The 19,549-nt window shown below is 34.9% G+C and overlaps 3 protein-coding genes across 4 annotated transcripts; 2 read left to right on the forward strand and 1 right to left on the reverse strand.

The window, feature by feature from the left end:
- Positions 1–8,282: 8,282 nt before the first annotated feature.
- Positions 8,283–10,191, reverse strand: LOC115956587 (IQ domain-containing protein IQM5-like). Its single transcript, XM_031074917.1, has 5 exons — positions 10,182–10,191; positions 9,711–9,745; positions 9,158–9,246; positions 8,959–9,046; positions 8,283–8,571 (listed from the first exon to the last, which is right to left on the reverse strand). The coding sequence occupies exons 1-5, from the start codon at positions 10,189–10,191 to the stop codon at positions 8,323–8,325; spliced, it is 471 nt and encodes a 156-aa protein (XP_030930777.1). The 3' UTR covers positions 8,283–8,322.
- A 94-nt stretch (positions 10,192–10,285) lies between these two features.
- On the forward strand, positions 10,286–15,306 carry LOC115956589. The gene is made up of 10 exons (XM_031074918.1): positions 10,286–10,587; positions 12,379–12,478; positions 12,571–12,628; positions 12,747–12,814; positions 12,913–13,005; positions 13,089–13,145; positions 13,236–13,331; positions 13,935–13,964; positions 14,657–15,088; positions 15,180–15,306. Exons 1-10 carry the CDS (start codon positions 10,286–10,288, stop codon positions 15,213–15,215), a joined length of 1,272 nt encoding a protein of 423 aa, XP_030930778.1. The 3' UTR covers positions 15,216–15,306.
- A 171-nt stretch (positions 15,307–15,477) lies between these two features.
- LOC115957987 (DNA topoisomerase 2-like) lies at positions 15,478–17,852 on the forward strand. 2 transcript variants are annotated; one of them, XM_031076347.1, is made up of 4 exons: positions 15,478–15,512; positions 15,999–16,564; positions 16,988–17,019; positions 17,433–17,852. In XM_031076347.1, exons 2-4 carry the CDS (start codon positions 16,327–16,329, stop codon positions 17,448–17,450), a joined length of 288 nt encoding a protein of 95 aa, XP_030932207.1. In that variant the 5' UTR covers positions 15,478–15,512; positions 15,999–16,326; the 3' UTR covers positions 17,451–17,852. The 2 variants fall into 2 exon arrangements, 1 of the variants encoding a protein (XP_030932207.1); XR_004084431.1 differs by lacking the exon at positions 15,478–15,512 and adding an exon at positions 16,762–16,880 and having other exon boundaries at positions 16,459–16,564.
- Positions 17,853–19,549: the final 1,697 nt, after the last annotated feature.

Genomic DNA, 19,549 nt, shown 5'->3' on the forward strand with positions numbered 1-19,549 from the left:
GAGTAAAGAATTTAAGTTTATGATTTATTTAAGTTTCGAAAGGCCAAACCGATCTTACCAACAAGAAGATTGTAACCCAATCGATTATATTCTCTTACCATTATTTGAGGTGGACTGATAAAATGAACGTCGTTGAATATTTTGTAACACAACTTTATAATACGTAAGCTTTTGGGATCTTATTAATTCTGTTGATTGAAGTGGAGTTTGGATCATTTGTGCTTTTCAAATTTGGATCAGGGATTTTGAGTTTGGATAGAGATTAGGCTATTGCATTTAATGTGATTTCTCTCATTCATATCACAATTCACTACAAAAAACCGATTTGTCCCAGTGTTTTTGAGTTAGAAGATTTGGACTCGTGTTTTTTTAGAAAATACAATTTTAAACTAACAGTTAAGTCTATTAATGATGTTGGTGTTTTTTGTAAGTGAGATGACAACAAGGACCAAAATGATAGCAAGTTTAAAAATACAAGGGCCAAAATAAATTATTAAAATTTAGGGGGCAAATTGAAAACATAGCCAAAATATAGGGACCAAAAAGATATATTTATCTTTTTTTTTTTAATACAAGATAGAAATTCTATTCTAGCATAATCTAAGTGTATATGTGTGTGAAACTCCCTCTTGGAGACTTGAATCTCGGCTCTTGCCCCCCACACCCCACAAGCACTTATACTTGTGGAGTGACTATTGCGCCAAAGGTGCGCGGTGGTTTATCTAATTTCAATTATCAGATTACATTGACTAATAAATTAAACACAAACACATTTATCTTTTCTAAGGATAATTAAACTCGATGGAGTTATGTGTTTGAATTTAATTGAGAAACCTAATGTACTTCAACTAAAGACTGAATTAATTTACTTAAGTTTTATCCTTTTTTTTTTTTTTAAACTCTCATTTTTCTAGATTTTGTTTTGAATAAGATTTGTAATCTTGAACTCCATTTTCAGAATTAGCTATTCTAGTGAAAAATTTCTATACATTAATCAAATACTGGTCTATTCGAATGCCATGAATTTAGCCTGTGGATTTGGATTTGAGGGCCCAAATCCAAATTTGTTGTTTGGATATGTTAAAAAGAGATGAATTTCGATTTGGCCCAAATCCATCCAAGATTTGAGACATCCAAATCCCTTGATTTTAAATTCACTTACATCTATCCAAATCCCTTGATTTCAAATTCACTCACACCTGATGGAATTTGCCAAATCCTCTAGCTTGTATCTACATTCTTCTTCAAGCAGACGCTTCCTTTTATGTTCTTCCTCAAGCTAAAACTGAAGTCACCATTAATCCCAGTGCTTAGGTTGTCTCTCTCAACTCATCTCATCTTCTTAAACATCTTTGTTTGTCTCTTCTATCAATTGTAAATCTGAATACAAAATATTGATAGAATTGTCCAAGTTTATCTGTGCCCTTGTGAGTTTTGTTTGATTTGTTTGTTGGTTTTGTTTGATCTGTTTTTTATGTTTTGTGGGTTTGTATCTTCTAGTAAGGATGAGAATTGGGTTGGTTTAGTTTTGTTAAGAAATTATTGATTTATATTTTATGTTTTTTGAAGTTCAGGGTTGGACTAGTAGAAATACAAATTGTTTGATGAAATGCTTCCATGAGCTAAGATTTCCAAAAGCTACTTGTATGAGTTAGTGATACAAATTTTAAAACTTACCCACATGTAGTTTGATCAAAATTTAAGCTGCCTATCTGTGGTTTGAAATTTGACACTTTACTCACCTAGGGTTAGCTCAGTTAGTGTTCTATAACCCACCTTTATTAACAATAGGGCTAAATGTGTAATATTGCTCAACTCTTATGTCTTTATTTTTCCAAAGAAAAAACACATACAAAAAAAGATCAAAAAGGGAGGGTTTTATACTTAAGTTGTCTATTATTAAAATACTCTTTTTTGGTCATGTGGTTTATTTGTAGGGAGGATCCACTAATGCTATGGTAATCCAGTTGCGTGGAGAGATAAAGCAACTATTGAAAGAGGCGAGCTCCTTGTCACAGTGAGTGGTTCTAGAGGTTTTTGAAATGACAAAACTTAGGTACAGTACTTTAGGTGCTATTTCTTAGATTCCCCTCTTGAAATTTAACCATGTGGTTACTTACCTAAAAAATACACTTCCATTCTATAAAAAAAATCCACATGACATAATCTTAAGAGGAGAACCTAAGGAACAATACCTAAGTATTATACCTAAGCAGGGGCGGAGCTAGGGGGGGTCAAGAGGGGGCAATTGCCCCCCCTGGCCTCACCCAAACCCCACCCCCTTAATATATATATATATATATATATATATATATATATATATATATATATATATATATATATATATATCTTTCTTTTAGATTTAGTCTTGCTTTATATATGTTTCTCTTTGCTCTAAGCTTATGGTCTTCAACTCTGCATGTAATTGTGCTACAGGGCTGTCACTCTTGGCTCCACTTTTAATACACTTTTCTTGGCCGGTGATTAGTAAGAAACCCCATTAACTTCGTATAATAATAACTATATATTGATTTTTTTTAAAATCTTTTACTTACTTGAAAAATACACTTATAGTCACCTATGAAGTATCTTAATTACAACAACATTTATACTAAATCTAACGTTACACACGAGGGGAAAAAAAAAAACTTAATACTAACATTATATTTTATATTTTAATCAATTTTTTTTTTAATTAGTTAAGTATTTTTTTAATTATACTAATTAAAAAAATTGAAATTGATTTTATCTTCAGCTCTTTATTTTCATCTTCCCCCCCTAAATTAAAATCCTGACTTCGCCACTGTACCTAAGTCTTGCCTTTTCTGAAAAGTCTTTTCTCCAACCTCATCGTTGAAATCCATCGTATCAAAGTTTGTTATCAATGCCACTAGCATTTTGAAGACCTATTTGACCAATCAATGATTAATAATAATTTGTCTACAATTGTGGAACTTAACACGATATTAGATTTTTGGATGGTTAGGTTCTAAAAGCTGTGTTGTGGATCCATATAGACTATTCAAGGGTGAAGATGATTGGCAAAGAGAATAGTGATAATTGTTGGAATGAACTAGGTCATTTACTTTTAGGTGCTGGATAAACAATTTAAATGAAGTATAAGAGTTAAAGAGCTAGCTTGAATTGATGTCATTTGTGCTGTTGTAGTTCAAAGTAGAGAAAAGGAAGCAGAGTCTTTTATTTAGAAGAATCCACTTCTTCTAGACTTTACTTTTTGTCTATTTTGTTCTAAAGATCTCCTATTTTATTTTTTAATTTGGAGTGGAAGGCTTGGCAGTGGACGTATAATGCTTGTAGATAGATTCATCTCCAACATAAAGAAAGAAGTTCTTTTGGCTGGAGCTTTGATGGTTCATAATTTTTATAAAACCCTCCCTTTTTTATATTTTTTTGTCTCGTTTTTGTATGTGTTTTTTATTTTGGGAAGAGAGAGACACAAAAGTGGAGCAAAATTACACATTTAGCCTTATTTTAATAGAATTGGGTTATAGAACACTAATTGAGCTAACCTCAAGTGGGTAAAGTGTCAAATTTCAAATCACAGGTAGAAAATTAAATTTCGGTCAAACCAAAGATAGTTAAGTTGTAATTTGCCCAAAATATTAAAAATACAGACTTTAACATCTTTATTTTTTTCTTTTATTGGACCAAGAAATTATCAAAATCTTAAATTTTATTATCAATAGCTAATTTAATGTCCAAGTTAAATATTCAAAAGCATCACTGTAAACCATTCCATTCAAACTGCCTTGAAAAAATTTCAAACTGAATGAGTTTATGCGGAGTAAATGATGTAGTCCAGATTGCTACCCCTTTCTTTGACTATAATTTGTATCCATCTAATGCTCCATCGTCATAATTTATCACCTTCTTAATGGTTTATAATCTTCATGATGATAATGTAAAGGTGGTACACCATTGTGATTGAATCTTAACCTTGACTGAAGGCAGATATTAGGTAATTTTGTCACTAGCCTGGTCACGAACTCACAATGAGGGATATTCAGAATAAGCTTTGGACAATTAACTCAAAACCAAAACATGCAAATACTAAAATAACACAAAGAACTTACCACTACAAAATATAGATAGTTTTCCCATTAAGCTTGCTAAGGTTGAAAGTGGTACTAAATTTCTGTTTTTTCATTTTTTAACGTTTTTGCCTTTTGTGTATGTGTTGGGTTTTTCTTAGAGTTGGTTGGTATTTGTGTCAAATTTTACAGGTTTTGGGCCTGTTAGGTTGTAGGCTTAGACCCCGGTTAGCTTCAAACCAATGGATTTGGTTTGCTATAGAAAACTGCAAGGACATACAGGCAAGGTATATTTTTTATGTAAAGATTAATATGTGCTAATTAGGATTGCTTGTTAGTTGTCCCTGATATTAGTTTCTGAGAATGCTATAGTGACATTACATGCATGAGTTTTTATTAATTAGCTATAGATTCTTATTGTTTGTATACTAAAAAATAAACAAAGACAAAAAAGACCAATGATGGAAGAGATATTCCACTCAATGGAAACATAGTAGAGTCGAGAGGAAATAGAAGTATATGAGGAAGAGACAATGTGGTGAATTCTCCTAATGCACAACAACCATGTTAACATTCAATATCAACAAGTTATGCAATTGAGCCTCACCAAAGAAAAAAGAGTAGGACAAATCCACAAGTTGAATTTTTGCAAATATTGGTTCCTCTCTTAAAGAGTATTGTTCCTTTCTAAAAGAGTAATTCACATAGCAAAGAAAATCAAGAGCAACCACAACCTTTTGGTGAAGAGATACATACAATGGTTTCAAAGGTGCTGGATTCATGCAGCTTGAAATATTCAAAATTGTTGAGAAGCTAATGCATTGAGGTGCAGAGGACTTTAAGTATTTGAAAAGTCTCTCTTCAACCACAACCTTCTACTTAGTCCTCATTAGTTTGTTATTTTGGAAGTTGTGTAAAAAACTCATATTTTTCGCATTTAATCCGTTTCTCTTAATATATAAATTTTTATTTGTAAGAACTTTAGAATAATTTTTAGTTTGAGATTTTGAATGTTGTGAAAAAACTCATGCATTTGGTTCTCTCTCTCTCTCTCTCTCTTTGTTGATATAGAATTTTTTTTTTTTTTTTTTGAGGGAAAACACATTGAACTTTTATTAAAATAAACCTGATAAATTGGTTTGTAATACAGAAAGAAAATTGTGGTGGAACATCCTCCATCCAAACTAGGAAATTTGGAATGCTAACTGCATATCTAGCCAGACTATGTGCTAAACCGTTGCCTTCCCTCTTTGTATGAGAGTAACACAGCTAATCAAATTGTCGAGACAAAATCCTTGCATCCTCCAATAGTAGTCCATGGTACCAATAGCCTTTCACCCTCTCTTAAACCTTTTATCACTGCCAAGGAATTGCCCTCTAACACAGCTCGTTTCGCCCCCACATCTAATGCGAAAGATAAAGCCCACGCCGTAGCCATGGCTTCGATGTTAGGACTGCCTAGCACCTGATGCACCGCCTTTGAACACGATGCAATTACTAAACCCCTACTGTCTTTGATGACCACCCCAAACTGAAACAACTTCTTTCTTTTGGGATGATCCAAACCCAAAAAAATAATGTGGAAAGGGATTTAATCAACACTTCCCTACCTACTTGTGAAAGTAACTTCCCTTCCCATCCTTGTAATTTTCGCCATACCCTCTCCTTAATGTAATTGAAACTTGCTTTTTTTCCTTTCCCAACAAAAGAAGGTAGACCTAAATATTTCTCATATTAGAATATGTTAGTTGTCATTAGTTGGCAAGACATTTTTTTAGTTGGCTATAATGAAAGATATTTAGTCATCAGCTTGTCAATTAGATTATCAATAGCTTTTTCATTATCTCATATATTTATTAAAAATGTTACTAAAATTAAAATGTAGGAGGATTAAGAAAATTAATAATTAAAAAATATATAATTTATTGATCATAAATCCAAATCCAAATCCAAATTTAGGTGTCAAAACAATGGAATTTCAAATCCTTCATTGTTTAAAGAGACCCAAATAAGGAATTTTAAAATCGATGGATTTAAAATCAGAGTATTTTAAATCAAAAGATTTCAAATTCAAATCCAAATTCAAATGTTACCATCCAAACACAACCTACATAAATTCAACAAAAAAATCTTTACCTATACCAAATATATAGATTTAGACAAATACACGACCAAAAAATTTATTCAACCCAACAAATATGTGGATTCCCTCTCCAAACCCGATCAGGCAAGGTCAAAGTCCATTCAACCCAATCCAAAAAAAAAAAAAAGGAGATTGAAATAGCTAGTCTCGAAACTTCTTGGAACGTAAATGAAATAGGATTGGAATCCAGACATGACTCCTTCCGTCAGGATGTGACTTGTTTTATGGTGGGCAAGGGCCATAGGTTCCGAGTCTATACATACAACCTGATTCAAGAGATGTTGCAGTGGGACGTTAATGACACAAGTGGTAGCATTGTATTTGTCAAGATGCTCTTCTGACGACACCTGAAGCAGTAGCATTAATGAAAAAATTTCTCAATTTGCTAAGGTAAGTATTTTCGTTGTAGGCCAAATACCTTTTTGTCCATATATTTTGGCATTGTTTTCAATTTGGTCCTTAAGTTTTTGAAGCTTTCATTTTGGCTATTATCGTTGTCACATTGACAGAAAATACCTACATCGCTAATAGGCTACGTAGTTTAAAAATAGTAGTTTTAGTAAGTAAAACAATGATAGGGTGCAAAATAACAAAAAGTTTAAAAGCATAGGAACTAAAATAAAAGTTGAGAAAACTTAAGGACCATATTGAAAATAATGTCAGTATAGATCAAAAAGGTGTTTTAGTTGTATATTAAAATGAGAACACTAGTTTAAACTAAGGGTGTCAAATGGTCGAGTTTGGATGGGTTTGGGATGGAACGAAATGGGAAAATAGGCATAATTTCCCAACTATCTAGTTAATAGGTCCGGTTTTGAAAGAAATTGGGTTAGTAACATCTCGAGTTTATGACAGTCGATTTTGGGCTGTATAAATCGACTCTCACAGAGTCGGTTTTGGTGGTCCGTGGCATCTGATGTGGCGTTATTGCCAGGTGGCAGCCATCTGAAAATCGACCATCAGAGAGTCGATTTCCATGTTGGTGTCACGTGCCATTGACGTGGACTGACGTGGACCCACGTGGACCTGGAAACCGAGTCTATGAAAGTCGATTTCTAATAGCATATTTTTGAATTTAACGCTCTCTCTTTCAGTCACCCACCCACTCACTCTCCCTCATCAGTCAAACGCCTCTACAGACGGACACTCTCACTCACCCTCTCCTTCTCTCACTCTTTCAGCATCACCGTCGCCGACGCCGACCCCAACCCAGTCACCCTCTCTTTCAGTCACCCACCCACTCACTCTCCCTCATCAGTCAAACGCCTCTCTGTCTCAGCAAACCGACACTCTCACTCACCCTCTCCTTCTCTCACTCTCTCAGCGTCACTGTCGCCGACGCCGGCCCCAACCCACTCACCCTCTCAGCCTCACCGGCCCAGTCTCAGTCACCCTCTCACTCTCTCGCTCACCTACGCGGTATCTGAAAGAAATAGAAGAAAAAAAGGTGAGTCCCTTTATGCATTTTGCAATTTAATCAGTTCGTTTTGTTTGTTTGTTTGTTTGTTTGGTTTTTTTTTTTTTTTTTTTTTTTTTTTTTTTTTTTTTTTTTTTTTTTTTTTTTTTTTTTTTTTTTTTTTTTTTTTTTTTTTTTGTATAAGAAGCATTCTTCTTCATTCCCAGATTGTTGCTTCAATTCCTTCCCATTTTTCAAGTATGCCATTTCTCAGTTACTTACTTTTTTAGATTCGAATTTTATGTTCGAATTAAGACAAATTTCGGGGATGAATTTTAGATAACATCAGTATTTTTTATTTTTTTTGTTTGAGTATATTATTGTGATGAAGGAGGACAAAAAAATGGCATGACATGTGGTGTGGCTTTGAAGGGGATGAATTTGGGTATTTGATTGCAGATAACACAGATGCTTCAGATTCATCTTTGGTAGGTTTTAGAAAGACCATAAGAAATGTAGAATGTACTGCTGTGCAGATAAACACTTAGGAATGAAATAAGACAAATTAATAAGCAAAGCACTTAAAAATCCAAATTTCTCTTTGACAGACCAATATATAAGATGCTGGTGTGTTCGTGTGTGTGTGTGTGCGTGTGTGAGAAAGAGAGAGAGATGCATTTGGCTTAGAAATTGAACTGCAACATGATGAAAAATCAATAATTGTGTCTATGCTATGTTATAGATAGTACCTCAAGAACCCCATCATGGGCAACTAATCTCCCTGCTGCTGATGTAGCACCTCCCGATAGAAAACTTGAGTGCTGAAAAACACCTTTCTTCTTCTGACCCACATACAAAGCCCTTGATGAGCTGAGCACAAAAATCCACTTAGAACCCTCAACTGTGTTAATAAGCATCCCTGTTTGCCTGTATAAAAGCTTTCCACTCTCTACAATTACTTCATATGCTTCCCTCTCTTTCTGTAATACCAAACGACAGAGAATGTAAAGTTATAACAGTGAAATAGTGAAATATATGCACTTATCCACATTCATAAGAAGCCACTTAGTTATCTATCTAGGCACTTATCTAGGTTGCAAAGATGCTTATGGGAGTGTGTGCATGTAAATTCAACACAACAAATTTGATGAAGAAACAAGATTGGAGGGGGTCCATTTCACAGTTAAGATATTATTTTTTGGATCTAATGTATAAAGAGCCATGTTACTTAAAATTTTAAATGATGTTGCAGTGGATACACTTAAATTTGTAATATTTAATCTAAACCATGAAATGAACACATTTAAAATGGAGAGGGGGTGTATTATTGGAATGCAGTAACAGATGGTATGATTAGTAATACTTACTGGTCCAAGATACGCGATGCATTGACGTTGTAGAACAGTCCTTAGGCACCTTTCAAGATTTAGGTCTTTACCATCACCAACATCCAACCTTCAGTTTCAGAGGAGGAGAAAAATAAAGTTAGAAATGAGTGATAAAGAAGGATAAGGCTAAATCAAAAGCAATTATACCAAGAAAGAAAAAGTTAATTTTCATGAGTACCAGTAGAAGAAAGGTTGGGTGCTCTTGCTATCAGACCAGACATCATAGTAGAAGTGTAAATTGTGTCCATAACGATGGCGTGGATCAATCTGAAAAAAAAACAAAGATTAACAAAGCCCATTAGTCCAGTGATTCTACTTCCTTACCTATTAATTGGGGACTAACAACATGGAACCTATTAATATCCAAAAATATAAATCCATAGAAGATATGTACTTAGCTAGACCACTATTCAAAAGCCCAAAACTTGAGCTCAATTTGAAATTTCATCCAAAAAAAAAGTCACCAATTCCTATATAGGAAGCATACATTGGCCAAGTTTGACTCTCTTTTTTAAGTCTTATTATGAGAAGTGACTAGGAATACATGTCCCCTAAATTCCTAATATCTAATACAGCAGTCGTTTTTGAAACCATCACTTGACCAAAATTAGATTGTTTTGAGGAAAATATTACTTTCTCCATTTTTAGATGGAAACGTAAAAAAAAGCAGAAAGAACAAAACTGCATCAGATTTAGAAAGAAGCATGTCTGGTATAAGCATATGAACTTACAGCTTCAAGCCAGTGTTGTAGTGCTGTTGATGATTCTAGGGAATAACAAGCTTTAGCATTTTGAATATTGAATTCTTTTAGATAACTAAACTAAATTATTTTGCATATTGAATTCTTTTTTAAAATTATTTCTCGTATTTTGCATATTGTAATAAATAAAAAATCTAATGCCATATAATTGTCAATAATCAGTTATTCAAATTATTGAACTCTCTCTCTCTCTCTCTCTCTCTCTCTCTCTCTCTCTCTCTCTCTCTCTCATATGCACTCTGCAAACCATGCAATACATACACAACAACAAGTTGCTTAATTAAAGCTTTGGGACAGAGATTGTTCCTTTGTGCTCTATTTTTGACCTATTAGATGGATGCAACTTGAAAGTAATAATTATTTGTATTTTGTGGTTTTGTTAGAGGTTTGTTCAAATAACCTATATAAAAGAAAAAGTTAGATGTAACATCAAATGCATACCTTGTTTCATTATGTATTATTATTGACAATATTTTTTAGGTTGTTTTTGTTTTTGTTTTCAATAATGTCTAGTATGTGCTAATTGCTTATCATTTTTGTGCAGTATGGCTGCTGCAAATGCTGGACAGATTAACCATGCACAGCCTGGCCCCATTGACAAGTCAGTTAGGGGTGTCCATCAGAACCCGAAAACCGACCCACCCGCCCAAACCGTCCGGGCCGACCCGAAAACCGGCCGACCCGACGCCGGTGATGGTCGGAGACGGGTCTCCGCCACCAAAAACCGTTTTAGGCGGTTCGGATGGCGGGTTTTCTTCCTCAAAACCCGATATACCCGATCCGACCGACGAAAGCGAAGAAAGAACGCCGGTTTTACCCAGATCCGTTCAAATTTGTCGATATTTCGGTGAGAAGTTTGGTAGTTTTTGGTCAGATTCGGCGAAGATCTTGGTTTTCTCTTTAAATCCGGTGAAGATCTTGGTTTTCTTGCTTAGATCCGGTGGGGAGATGAAGATTTTGCTTGATTTTTACTTAGATCCGGCTAGATGTGGTGCTTTTGCTTCGATTTTGCTCAGATCTGGGATTGATTTTTGCTTCGATTCTTGCTTGATTTTGCTCAAATCTGGGCTTGATATAGTGCTTTTTGCTTCAATTTTTGCTTAGATCTTGTGATTTTCTCTGAAATCTGGGCTTATGCGGTGGATTTAAGTCAATCCGGCGAAGATTCCGTGATTTTTCTCAGTACCGAGGCCGACCGACCCGACCGTCGTTCACCGGAGACCGATCCGACTCGACCCGATGTCGTCGGCGGTCGGCAGCGGGTCGTTCCATCAGCCACCTGATGTAAGCGGGTCGGTTGCGGGTTGGGCATAAACCCGACCCGAACCGACCCGTGGACACCCCTAAGGTCAGTGTTGACATTGCAGCCCAACCATCGATCAGAAGCCATTTGGAATGGGCAGGTAAAACACACCACTAAAGATTTCACTTTTTTTTTTGTGTGGTGAATTTCGTTTTTTGAACCTGGACTTTAGTTTGGTTTTAATTAAATGAATTTAAAATTTAAAAATATTTTTTTTAGTCGAAAATAGGTTATTTGTATTTTAATTAGGGGGATCCTTGTAATATCTATCTCTTTTTTTTTTTTTTTTTTTTTTTTTTTTGGGTTTATAAATCATATTTTTAAAAAATGTATGTTGTCAGTCCCTATCCCTGGATATAATAGAGATTAGAGAGACCTCCAAAATATTATGCATTTTTGGCTCCTTTTATTATTATTATGATAAAAGAGACGGTTTATCTGTTAGGCGAACAACGGGACAAATTATAAATACAGTAAATAAGGATTGAGCAATCACAATGAGACATTTCAATCCTTACGTCTATTAATATAATTGAGGGGGAAAATTGTGAATTCTCTACCTGCAGACCAAATGCATGAAAATTGTCTTCACCCAAAGGTCCATAAGTTACTTTGAGTGATTGTGTTAGTGGAGGTGGTGTGTAGGAGACTGTTTCAAGGCTTTTCACCACCAAAATAAAAAAATAAAAAAAAAATTAAATAAAATGATTTTCTTTTATTCACTCATGAATTCGCTTGTAAGGGAATACGGACATATGCAAGTTCAGGTGATTGAAAGTCGAGACTTTTAATTTTTGCAAGATGATGGCAAGTATCTTTGATGAATTAACCTATAGAGAATTTTCTGAGATATTTGACAGAGGCCTGGAAGATACCATTTAAAATAATACATATTCTCTACCCATTTTTTAGTCTGCTTTTTTCCTTTTAATTGAATGAGTTCAAGCCTAATGTCACACCATATCTAAAATATGAACAGAAATACTCTTCAACCACTGGTTGCTCTTATTAAGGGAACTACTAGTGTTCTTTCCCTTTTTCTTGTCTCTGATATTCCTGTTTCTGCTTAAGAAGCCATGCATACGCAAAGCCATGCATATGCAAAGCCATGTATATGAATTAATGCCTGGCTTTAATGATGTTGGACCCAACACTAGGCCTTTTGTAATTTGTAGGGCTAGTTATATTTCAAAAGGCTGCTTTACGTTCCACTTCTCTCCTCATTTCCCTTTTTCCAGTTTGATGTTTAATGCTGCTATTTTGTGATATGGTGCCTATAGAAAAGATAAAAAAAACGAAAAATATGATAGAAGATGAAAAAATCTCATAATTTAGTTTCCCTGATCAGCCTGATAACTGGGATGATGAAGAGAATGGTGCGTGGAAACCCCCAAAGGTACCTAATCCAGTGTATAAAGGACCATGGAAGCCCAAGGTATGCCAATTGAGCTCAAGAGATACACAAAAATGCTTGAAGCTTGATTCTCCTTTGCAGTTTCTCATGAGCTTGCTTTTTTGACTTGACAGAAAATTAAGAACCCCAATTATAAAGGAAAATGGAAGACTCCTTGGATTGATAATCCAGGTATTGTGAAGCATACCTATATAATTTTTTTCATTGATTATAAAATATAAAATAATTTGGACCGCAGGTACAAAAATTTGAAGTTGACATTAAGTGGTTTCCTTTTTCCTATGTCCAGAGTTTGAAGATGACCCTGATGTTTATGTGCTTAAGCCAATTAAGTATGTAGGAATTGAGGTTTGGCAGGTAGGACATAAGTCTCAATCTACTATGCTAGATAGACTGATTATTATGTTGCTCTTGTTATCAATAAACTATATGATTAATGGGGTCAAATAATGCAGGTAAAGGGTGGGTCAGTTTACGACAATGTTTTGATCTGTGATGACCCAGATTATGCAACACAAGTTGTGGAAGAAGTATTTGCAAACAGGGAGGTGTGGCCCTTCTCCTTAAACTTCATTGTTAGATTCCAGATCAATAGCAGTTCCTTATTTGCATATCTTTTCTGTAACTTCAGATTGAAAAAGAGGCCTTTGAGGAAGCAGAGAAAGTGAGAAAAGCACGAGAGGAAGAGGTTCTTAACGATACTTACTGCTGATTGCAATTTCTTTAGTCTTAGTTGAATTTCATTCCAAGTGATTTTAAATCTTCAAACATCATGCAGGAAGCTCAAAGAGCAAGAGAAGAAGGTGAAAGGAGGAGAAGAGAGCGGGGTTATGATCGACGGTACAGGGATAGATATAAGGACAGATACAGAAGGGTTTGTACAATTGGCATCACTCCTTTTAAATTTTTCATGATTTCATCTGTTTCTTTTGGTTGTTTGATGATCACCCTTATGATAAAAGTGATAAAGCCTATCATAGGCTTGGGCCAGCCAATCCTTTAATTTTTGAGGAAATTTTGGTCTTCTGTGATTAATTAATTGATTGTGTTGCATTTTCTGTGTATTTAATGGCTGTTCCCCATCAAAGGCTTCTTTACAGACGTGACAAAAGACATTTTTGATATCAAGATTTTATTTTTGTGAAGATGTCATAATAATACAATGAATTTCCTCTGTGGTTGTGTCCAACCAAGATTTTCATTGGAAGCTTTTGGCCTTTTTTCTAAATAATGTTGAATGTACTGCCAATCAGTTGATGGAAACACTTCTTTATTTTAATGGAATTTTATAATAGGAAACTGATGCAGATTGATGATTGTTTTATTTACAAGTTGACCACATTCCATATAGGGAGAGTTTTAGAGAGCTTCCCCCCCCTACCTGGCTCTCTAAAACTCTCCCTATTTTTTGGACTCAAAAGACTTGTATGATTGTTTCAAAGTTTGTCCTAAGTTCAAGGTTTAATTTGTTATGCAGGACCGTCGTGATTACATGGATGATTACCATGTAAGCTTCATTCTTTTCTCTACTTATTTTTATTGCCAAATAGAGGTGGTATTCGTCATGACAAGCATATGTTTTTCTTCTACTGCTGAGAGTTCCCAGTAATTTGTTCAACATCCCCAAGTATTGTGAATTATTTTTATTTACAAGTTGACCACATTCCACATAGGTCTATTTTTATTTATTTTTTTCCTCCATGAATATTAATCTCTAGGAAATCCTGAATGTAGTAAGTAAATTCTCTTTTTGGAAGCATCTTATAGCAGACTTACAGTCAAACATATTGGAATCTATTTTGTTTATTATTATTATTTTTTGTATTTTTTTTCCAGAAGAATCTAATTGCTGAAAAACTTTGTTGCTTTAAGAAATTGCAAGCTTGTTAAGCTGCTTCATAGAATTTATATCTTGAGAGGAGATTTGAAAGAATGTTGGTGTGGAGCAGTTGGCATTGGCAATGTATTAGTGATGAGTGATTTGGAACACACCTTTCTTGTTAAAAAAAAAAAAAAAAATTGTTTTTTCATTAGTTGGGATGAAGAATGAGTATGTGAAAACAAATTTATTACAATGGGTCTATTTTGCCTTTGATGTCATGGCCTGTTGTGTGAACACAAATAGAACACTGATACTCAATAATTTCAGCCATTTCTTAGGGAAACAATTATTAATTGCAGTTTTTGTATTTTGTGCAGAAATTTCTACTGAACAAACGTGAAATGGAGTTGTTGAAGTTAGAAAACAAGGTTAGGTTTATCCTTGCAGTTGTGAAGGGAGAGATCATTGTAAGTAATAGGAAGAGAGCTGATCTGTTTATTGAGCTGCAAACAAAAGGTTTCACTCCTTTTCCAAAGAAAACTAAAGCTGTTGAGCCAGAAGTTGCTGGTGCAACTGATGATACAGAAGAAACAGAAGTGAAATCTCCTGCTGACAGCAGTAGTAATGGGGTACAGATAAGTGATTATGAGTATCTACTGGCCATGGCAATTGGAAGCTTGACCATTGAGAAGGTTCAGGAGTTATGCGCTGAAAGGGATAAGGTCAATAAGGAGGTTGATGATTTGAGAAAGGAAACTCCAAAGTCCTTTTGGAGGACAGATCTTGATGCTTTGGAGGGGCAACTCGATGTATGACTGAAAAATTAACAATTCCTTGTGATGATTTGTTTATTTTTCTGTCTTTCTATTTGTTGACTGTTTTTAGTTTTATGTCATTTAGGAGCTAGAGAGAAGTGATGTGAGTCAGAGGAGTTAAGAAAGAAAATGAGAGGCAAAGCAAGGGGTGAAGCTGCTATGAAGTCTGCTAGACAAGCACCCAAGAACCCACGCAAGAACAATAATAAGAAGGCAAATAATGCAGAATCTGTTGCAGAAGCTGTCTCGTCATCTGTGGCTGCAATGGAAATTGGTAAGTGTCAAAAAATATTATGTTTATTATATGGGAATTACTTTTTGTTTGATTTTTGGTTTACTTCTGCTTCATTTACCAGAGAAAGCTCCTGAGGCAGCAAAACCCAAAGACAGAGCAGGCTCTAGGAAAGCTCCTGCTAAGGTCTGTTTCTGTTCCTATGTTCTATTTTTCCTTGGAAAGGATGAGCTTAAAGAACGACTTGCTGCCTATAACCTCGATGCATCTCCTGATCAATCAGCCGGTAAATGCTATATTATTATATTTCATTAGGTTGTGTTATTATGATCTTTACACAACTCAGCTGTAATGTAAGAAAAATTACAGTGGATGATATGGGGATATTGTTTGCAAACCAGTTAATATATGATCTTGTGTGAGAAATTGTGTTTCTATTATTCTTCTTCATAAAATCAATTATAAGAGAACAAAATACTGTAATGTACATAGATAAAAATTTTCCATGTTACAAGCACCAACTAAAATTTCCACTTGAGATTCAGCATCACTAATAATTAGTTTCTTGGTTATTTTTCCATGATCTTTTACCGTGATCATTGGGAATGTGTTGGACTGTTTTTTCTGTAAGTATTCCCACAGTAAATTTCTCTTTGTTTTTATGCCTGACAGCCATGGAGACTGAAGTGCCCAAAGTACCAGCCAAGAAGAAAGAACCTAGCAAAAGGGCTGCTGCTGCACAGAAGAAGAAGCCCTTGGCAACTGTTTCGGAGATATCTGATGATGATGATGATGATTATAATGATATTAATGAAATTGATGATGATGATGATGATGATGATGTGAGATAGAAGTTGTAGCTACTCCAGAAGCGAGGAAAAAGGGCGGGGGAAAACTGGCTGCAAATGCTAAGGCAGTTAAGGCCCCTGCAGCGGCAAAGAAGAGAGGTGCAGCGAATAAGCAGCAGCCTCAGACATTGGCCCAGAAGCTTTTAACTGACATGTTAAAGCCTGCTGAAAATTCCAGGATTTCACTGGAGAAGAAAGTGAGAAAGATGAGGGCATCTCCATTCAACAAGAAAAGTGGTTCTGTGTTGGGAAGGGTTGGTAAGGTAAATGAAGTGACTGAAAATGAAGAAAATTCGGGTTCTGCTTCTACTTCTGCCAGTACTGAAGAAACTATTGAAGTTGCACCAGCAAGAGCAAGACCTCAAAGGGTGAACCAAGTTAGAAAACAAGGTATGTGTTGAGTGACTCTGAAAGTGAACATGCCACTGAGGATTCTGAATTTGATGAAGTGACTGATGAAAGTGAAAACAAGAAAACAAAAACAAAAAACAAAAATAGCATCATCTCATAAGAAAGCACATTCAAGCAATTTTTTATGCCCAGTTGTGCTTTTGCTTGCTAAGCTTAACTTCTTTTTGTGCTTTCAGAAAGAGTATGACAGAATATGATCCGCGTCTTGTGGCTCCAACCTGCTTGTACCTGGCATCAAAAGCAGAAGAAAGCACTGTGCAGGCCAGGCTTCTTGTATTTTACCTTAAAAAATTATGTAATTACTTGATACTAGATTGATTGTATGAATTTCCGCTAAATTCAATTGTTGTCATTCTACATTAGTGTGTGAAGTGCTTACAACATACCTTTCTTGTTTTACAGATGCTGATGAAAAGTATGACTCAATTAACTTGGTAAGCGTCCAATCCCAGCATAGTCAATTTGGTGTGGCTGCTGCCAGCACACATCACCATGCTTCTCAAATTCTTTGCTTGCTAATTCCTGTGCTTAATGACCATAAGCCTTTATTATGAACATCGCATTTTTGACCATATAATTAATAAATTGCAATAAAATTTTCGCCAATTTTACCATTATGATTTGGTAGCTTGTAACAAGTGCAGATGCTCTTTGATAACCTTTTTTTGATGCTGAGTAGAGATGAAAATGAAAATGAATTGATAACATGTTGGATTACTGTTTTGGTGGAGTTGGTTGTACTTTCTTTTCTTTGACTTTTCTTCTGAAATGGATGCTGGTGTCTTTATGAAAGTTTATTCTTAATAGCACACTAAATAAGTATGGAATGCTTCAATTAAAAATGCAGGTGCTATGGGCCAGGTAGTTGCCCATCAAAGAGGGTCGCATGGGCTAGAGAATTGATAGACGAAGAAGCAGAACAGTTCCTCATGCCTCGTTTCATTGACCCAGATTCAGAAAGACCTTGGCTTGCCCAGAGAATGGCCTTGAGGATACCATATTCTGCGTAAAGTTAATGGAAGGAGACCTGCTTATGCTTCCCAGCAACTAATATAAGATCTGCATAATACGTTTTATTTTTAAGTCTTTGATTGGTCAAGTTATGAGAGAATAGCATGGTGCCTTTTGATGTATGAACTTCCTCTATAGATTGTTTGGCTTATATTTTGTGAACTTGTCCGATCAGCTTGTGTTAAGATTCTTTCAAATAGTGTTTCAAAAGGGACAGTATCATTTTCAGCAATTCGTGACTGATGGTTTTGTAGAAGCAAGATGGTTTCTCCATTTGAAAAACCAGTTTTAGTTTCTCGGAACAAGCAGTGAGCATTTTATAGTTGGGCAATAATAGGTCTCATGTTGACTGCCATGAAGATCAAAACTATAAACACATGGGTTATGACTTTATGTTAAGTGCCAACTTTGGCATCAACTTTAGCTCTCGTTTGATCTGGCATATGTATTTCATGCAAGACCTACAAGGGTTATGACTTTACAATAAGTCCCATTTGGTCCATTTCGGTCTAATTTGGTCCACTTAGGTCCACTTTGGTTAATTCGGTCCAATTCAGTGTATTTGGTCCTTTTGGTCTATTTTGGTCCAATTCGGTCCACTTAGGTCCATTCCGTCCATTTAGGTTCATTCGGTTCACTGCAGTCCAATTCGGTCTATTAGGTTCATTCAGTCTATTTTAGTCCACTTCAATCCTATTCGGTCCACTTAGGTCCATTCAGTCCAATTCAGTTTTGGGCTCGAAGTTTTATTTTATTTTTCTTAATTTTTAGGTTGAAAAGCATGAAATTTTATTCTATTTCTGTCAAACTCTTTAGTTTTAGGTTAAAAAATACAAAAAAAATAGGTATTGGAAATAAAGATATGGGCCCTAGAAAAGCAATAAAAATAATAAAAATTCAAAAAATTACCTAAAAATTAAAATTTCAACAATATAGGTATAATAATTATATTTGGAAAGAAAAAAAAATGCTACAATTCTAAAATTATATAATAATTTAAACTTATTGTAATATGTAACATGTATTCCATAGAATGGGGGTGTACAATTTTTTAAAAATCTTCTTGGATATGTTTAAATTAGTCAACTAACTATAATATATTTTTAAAAAAATCACTATAATAACATATTCTCCATTTATATAAGAAAATATTATAATAATCTAAGTTCAAATTTATCGTTATCGCTCTTCCTGTGTAGAGTGTGTATCCAACCCACCAACACAACCCAACCTAACCCACCATAAGTCTATTTGGGTGGTGTCATGTGTAGTGCATAGAATGTGACTTCAAGGCTTTAGGTGGCACGTAAGGGTCAGTGGAAGCTTGAAATCTTCAATAATGAGTTGATCTATCAATCTGATTGTGGAGAGCTGAATGTTGGGGTCAATTTGGTGAAGAATGGATCAATGATGGATTATAGCTCAATGTCATCGGTGGAATGTGTGAGGACGGTCTCTCTAGGCACGTCAATGTCTTACACCACTAGGGAGACACTTGGAATGCTAAGGGGCGTAGAGACACGTCAATGTGTTTGGTACTATGTTTCAAATAACATGTTTTAATGTGTAAAAAAACATTACTCAAATTTTTTCCTTTCTCTTTTGCCACTTAAACTGTACCAGCCTTGTGATTTTATCGTGAATATGAATGCAAATATTTGAATAATATAGCATGATTCGTTGAGATGAGTGGCGTTTGAATTCTATTTTTATGCTTAGTACCTGTATTTTAATGGTTACAATATACCGTCTATCAAAGTCTTACATTAAAGCCTGTGTGATAAAGTAAAAAAGTTTCAAATTTGAGCTTTTAGACTTGGCAGCATGCCCATAGGGGCCACCTTGCAATATATGGAGACAAATAACCTAATTTATTTAATTTGACTCTTGCAATTTAATTTCTGCATTGTAGTTAGTTTTATGCACAAAATAGGAAAGTTGAGTTAATTGTTA

Source organism: Quercus lobata, chromosome 8 (assembly GCF_001633185.2).
Source record: "Quercus lobata isolate SW786 chromosome 8, ValleyOak3.0 Primary Assembly, whole genome shotgun sequence".
In the NCBI taxonomy this organism is placed as follows: Eukaryota; Viridiplantae; Streptophyta; class Magnoliopsida; order Fagales; family Fagaceae; genus Quercus; species Quercus lobata.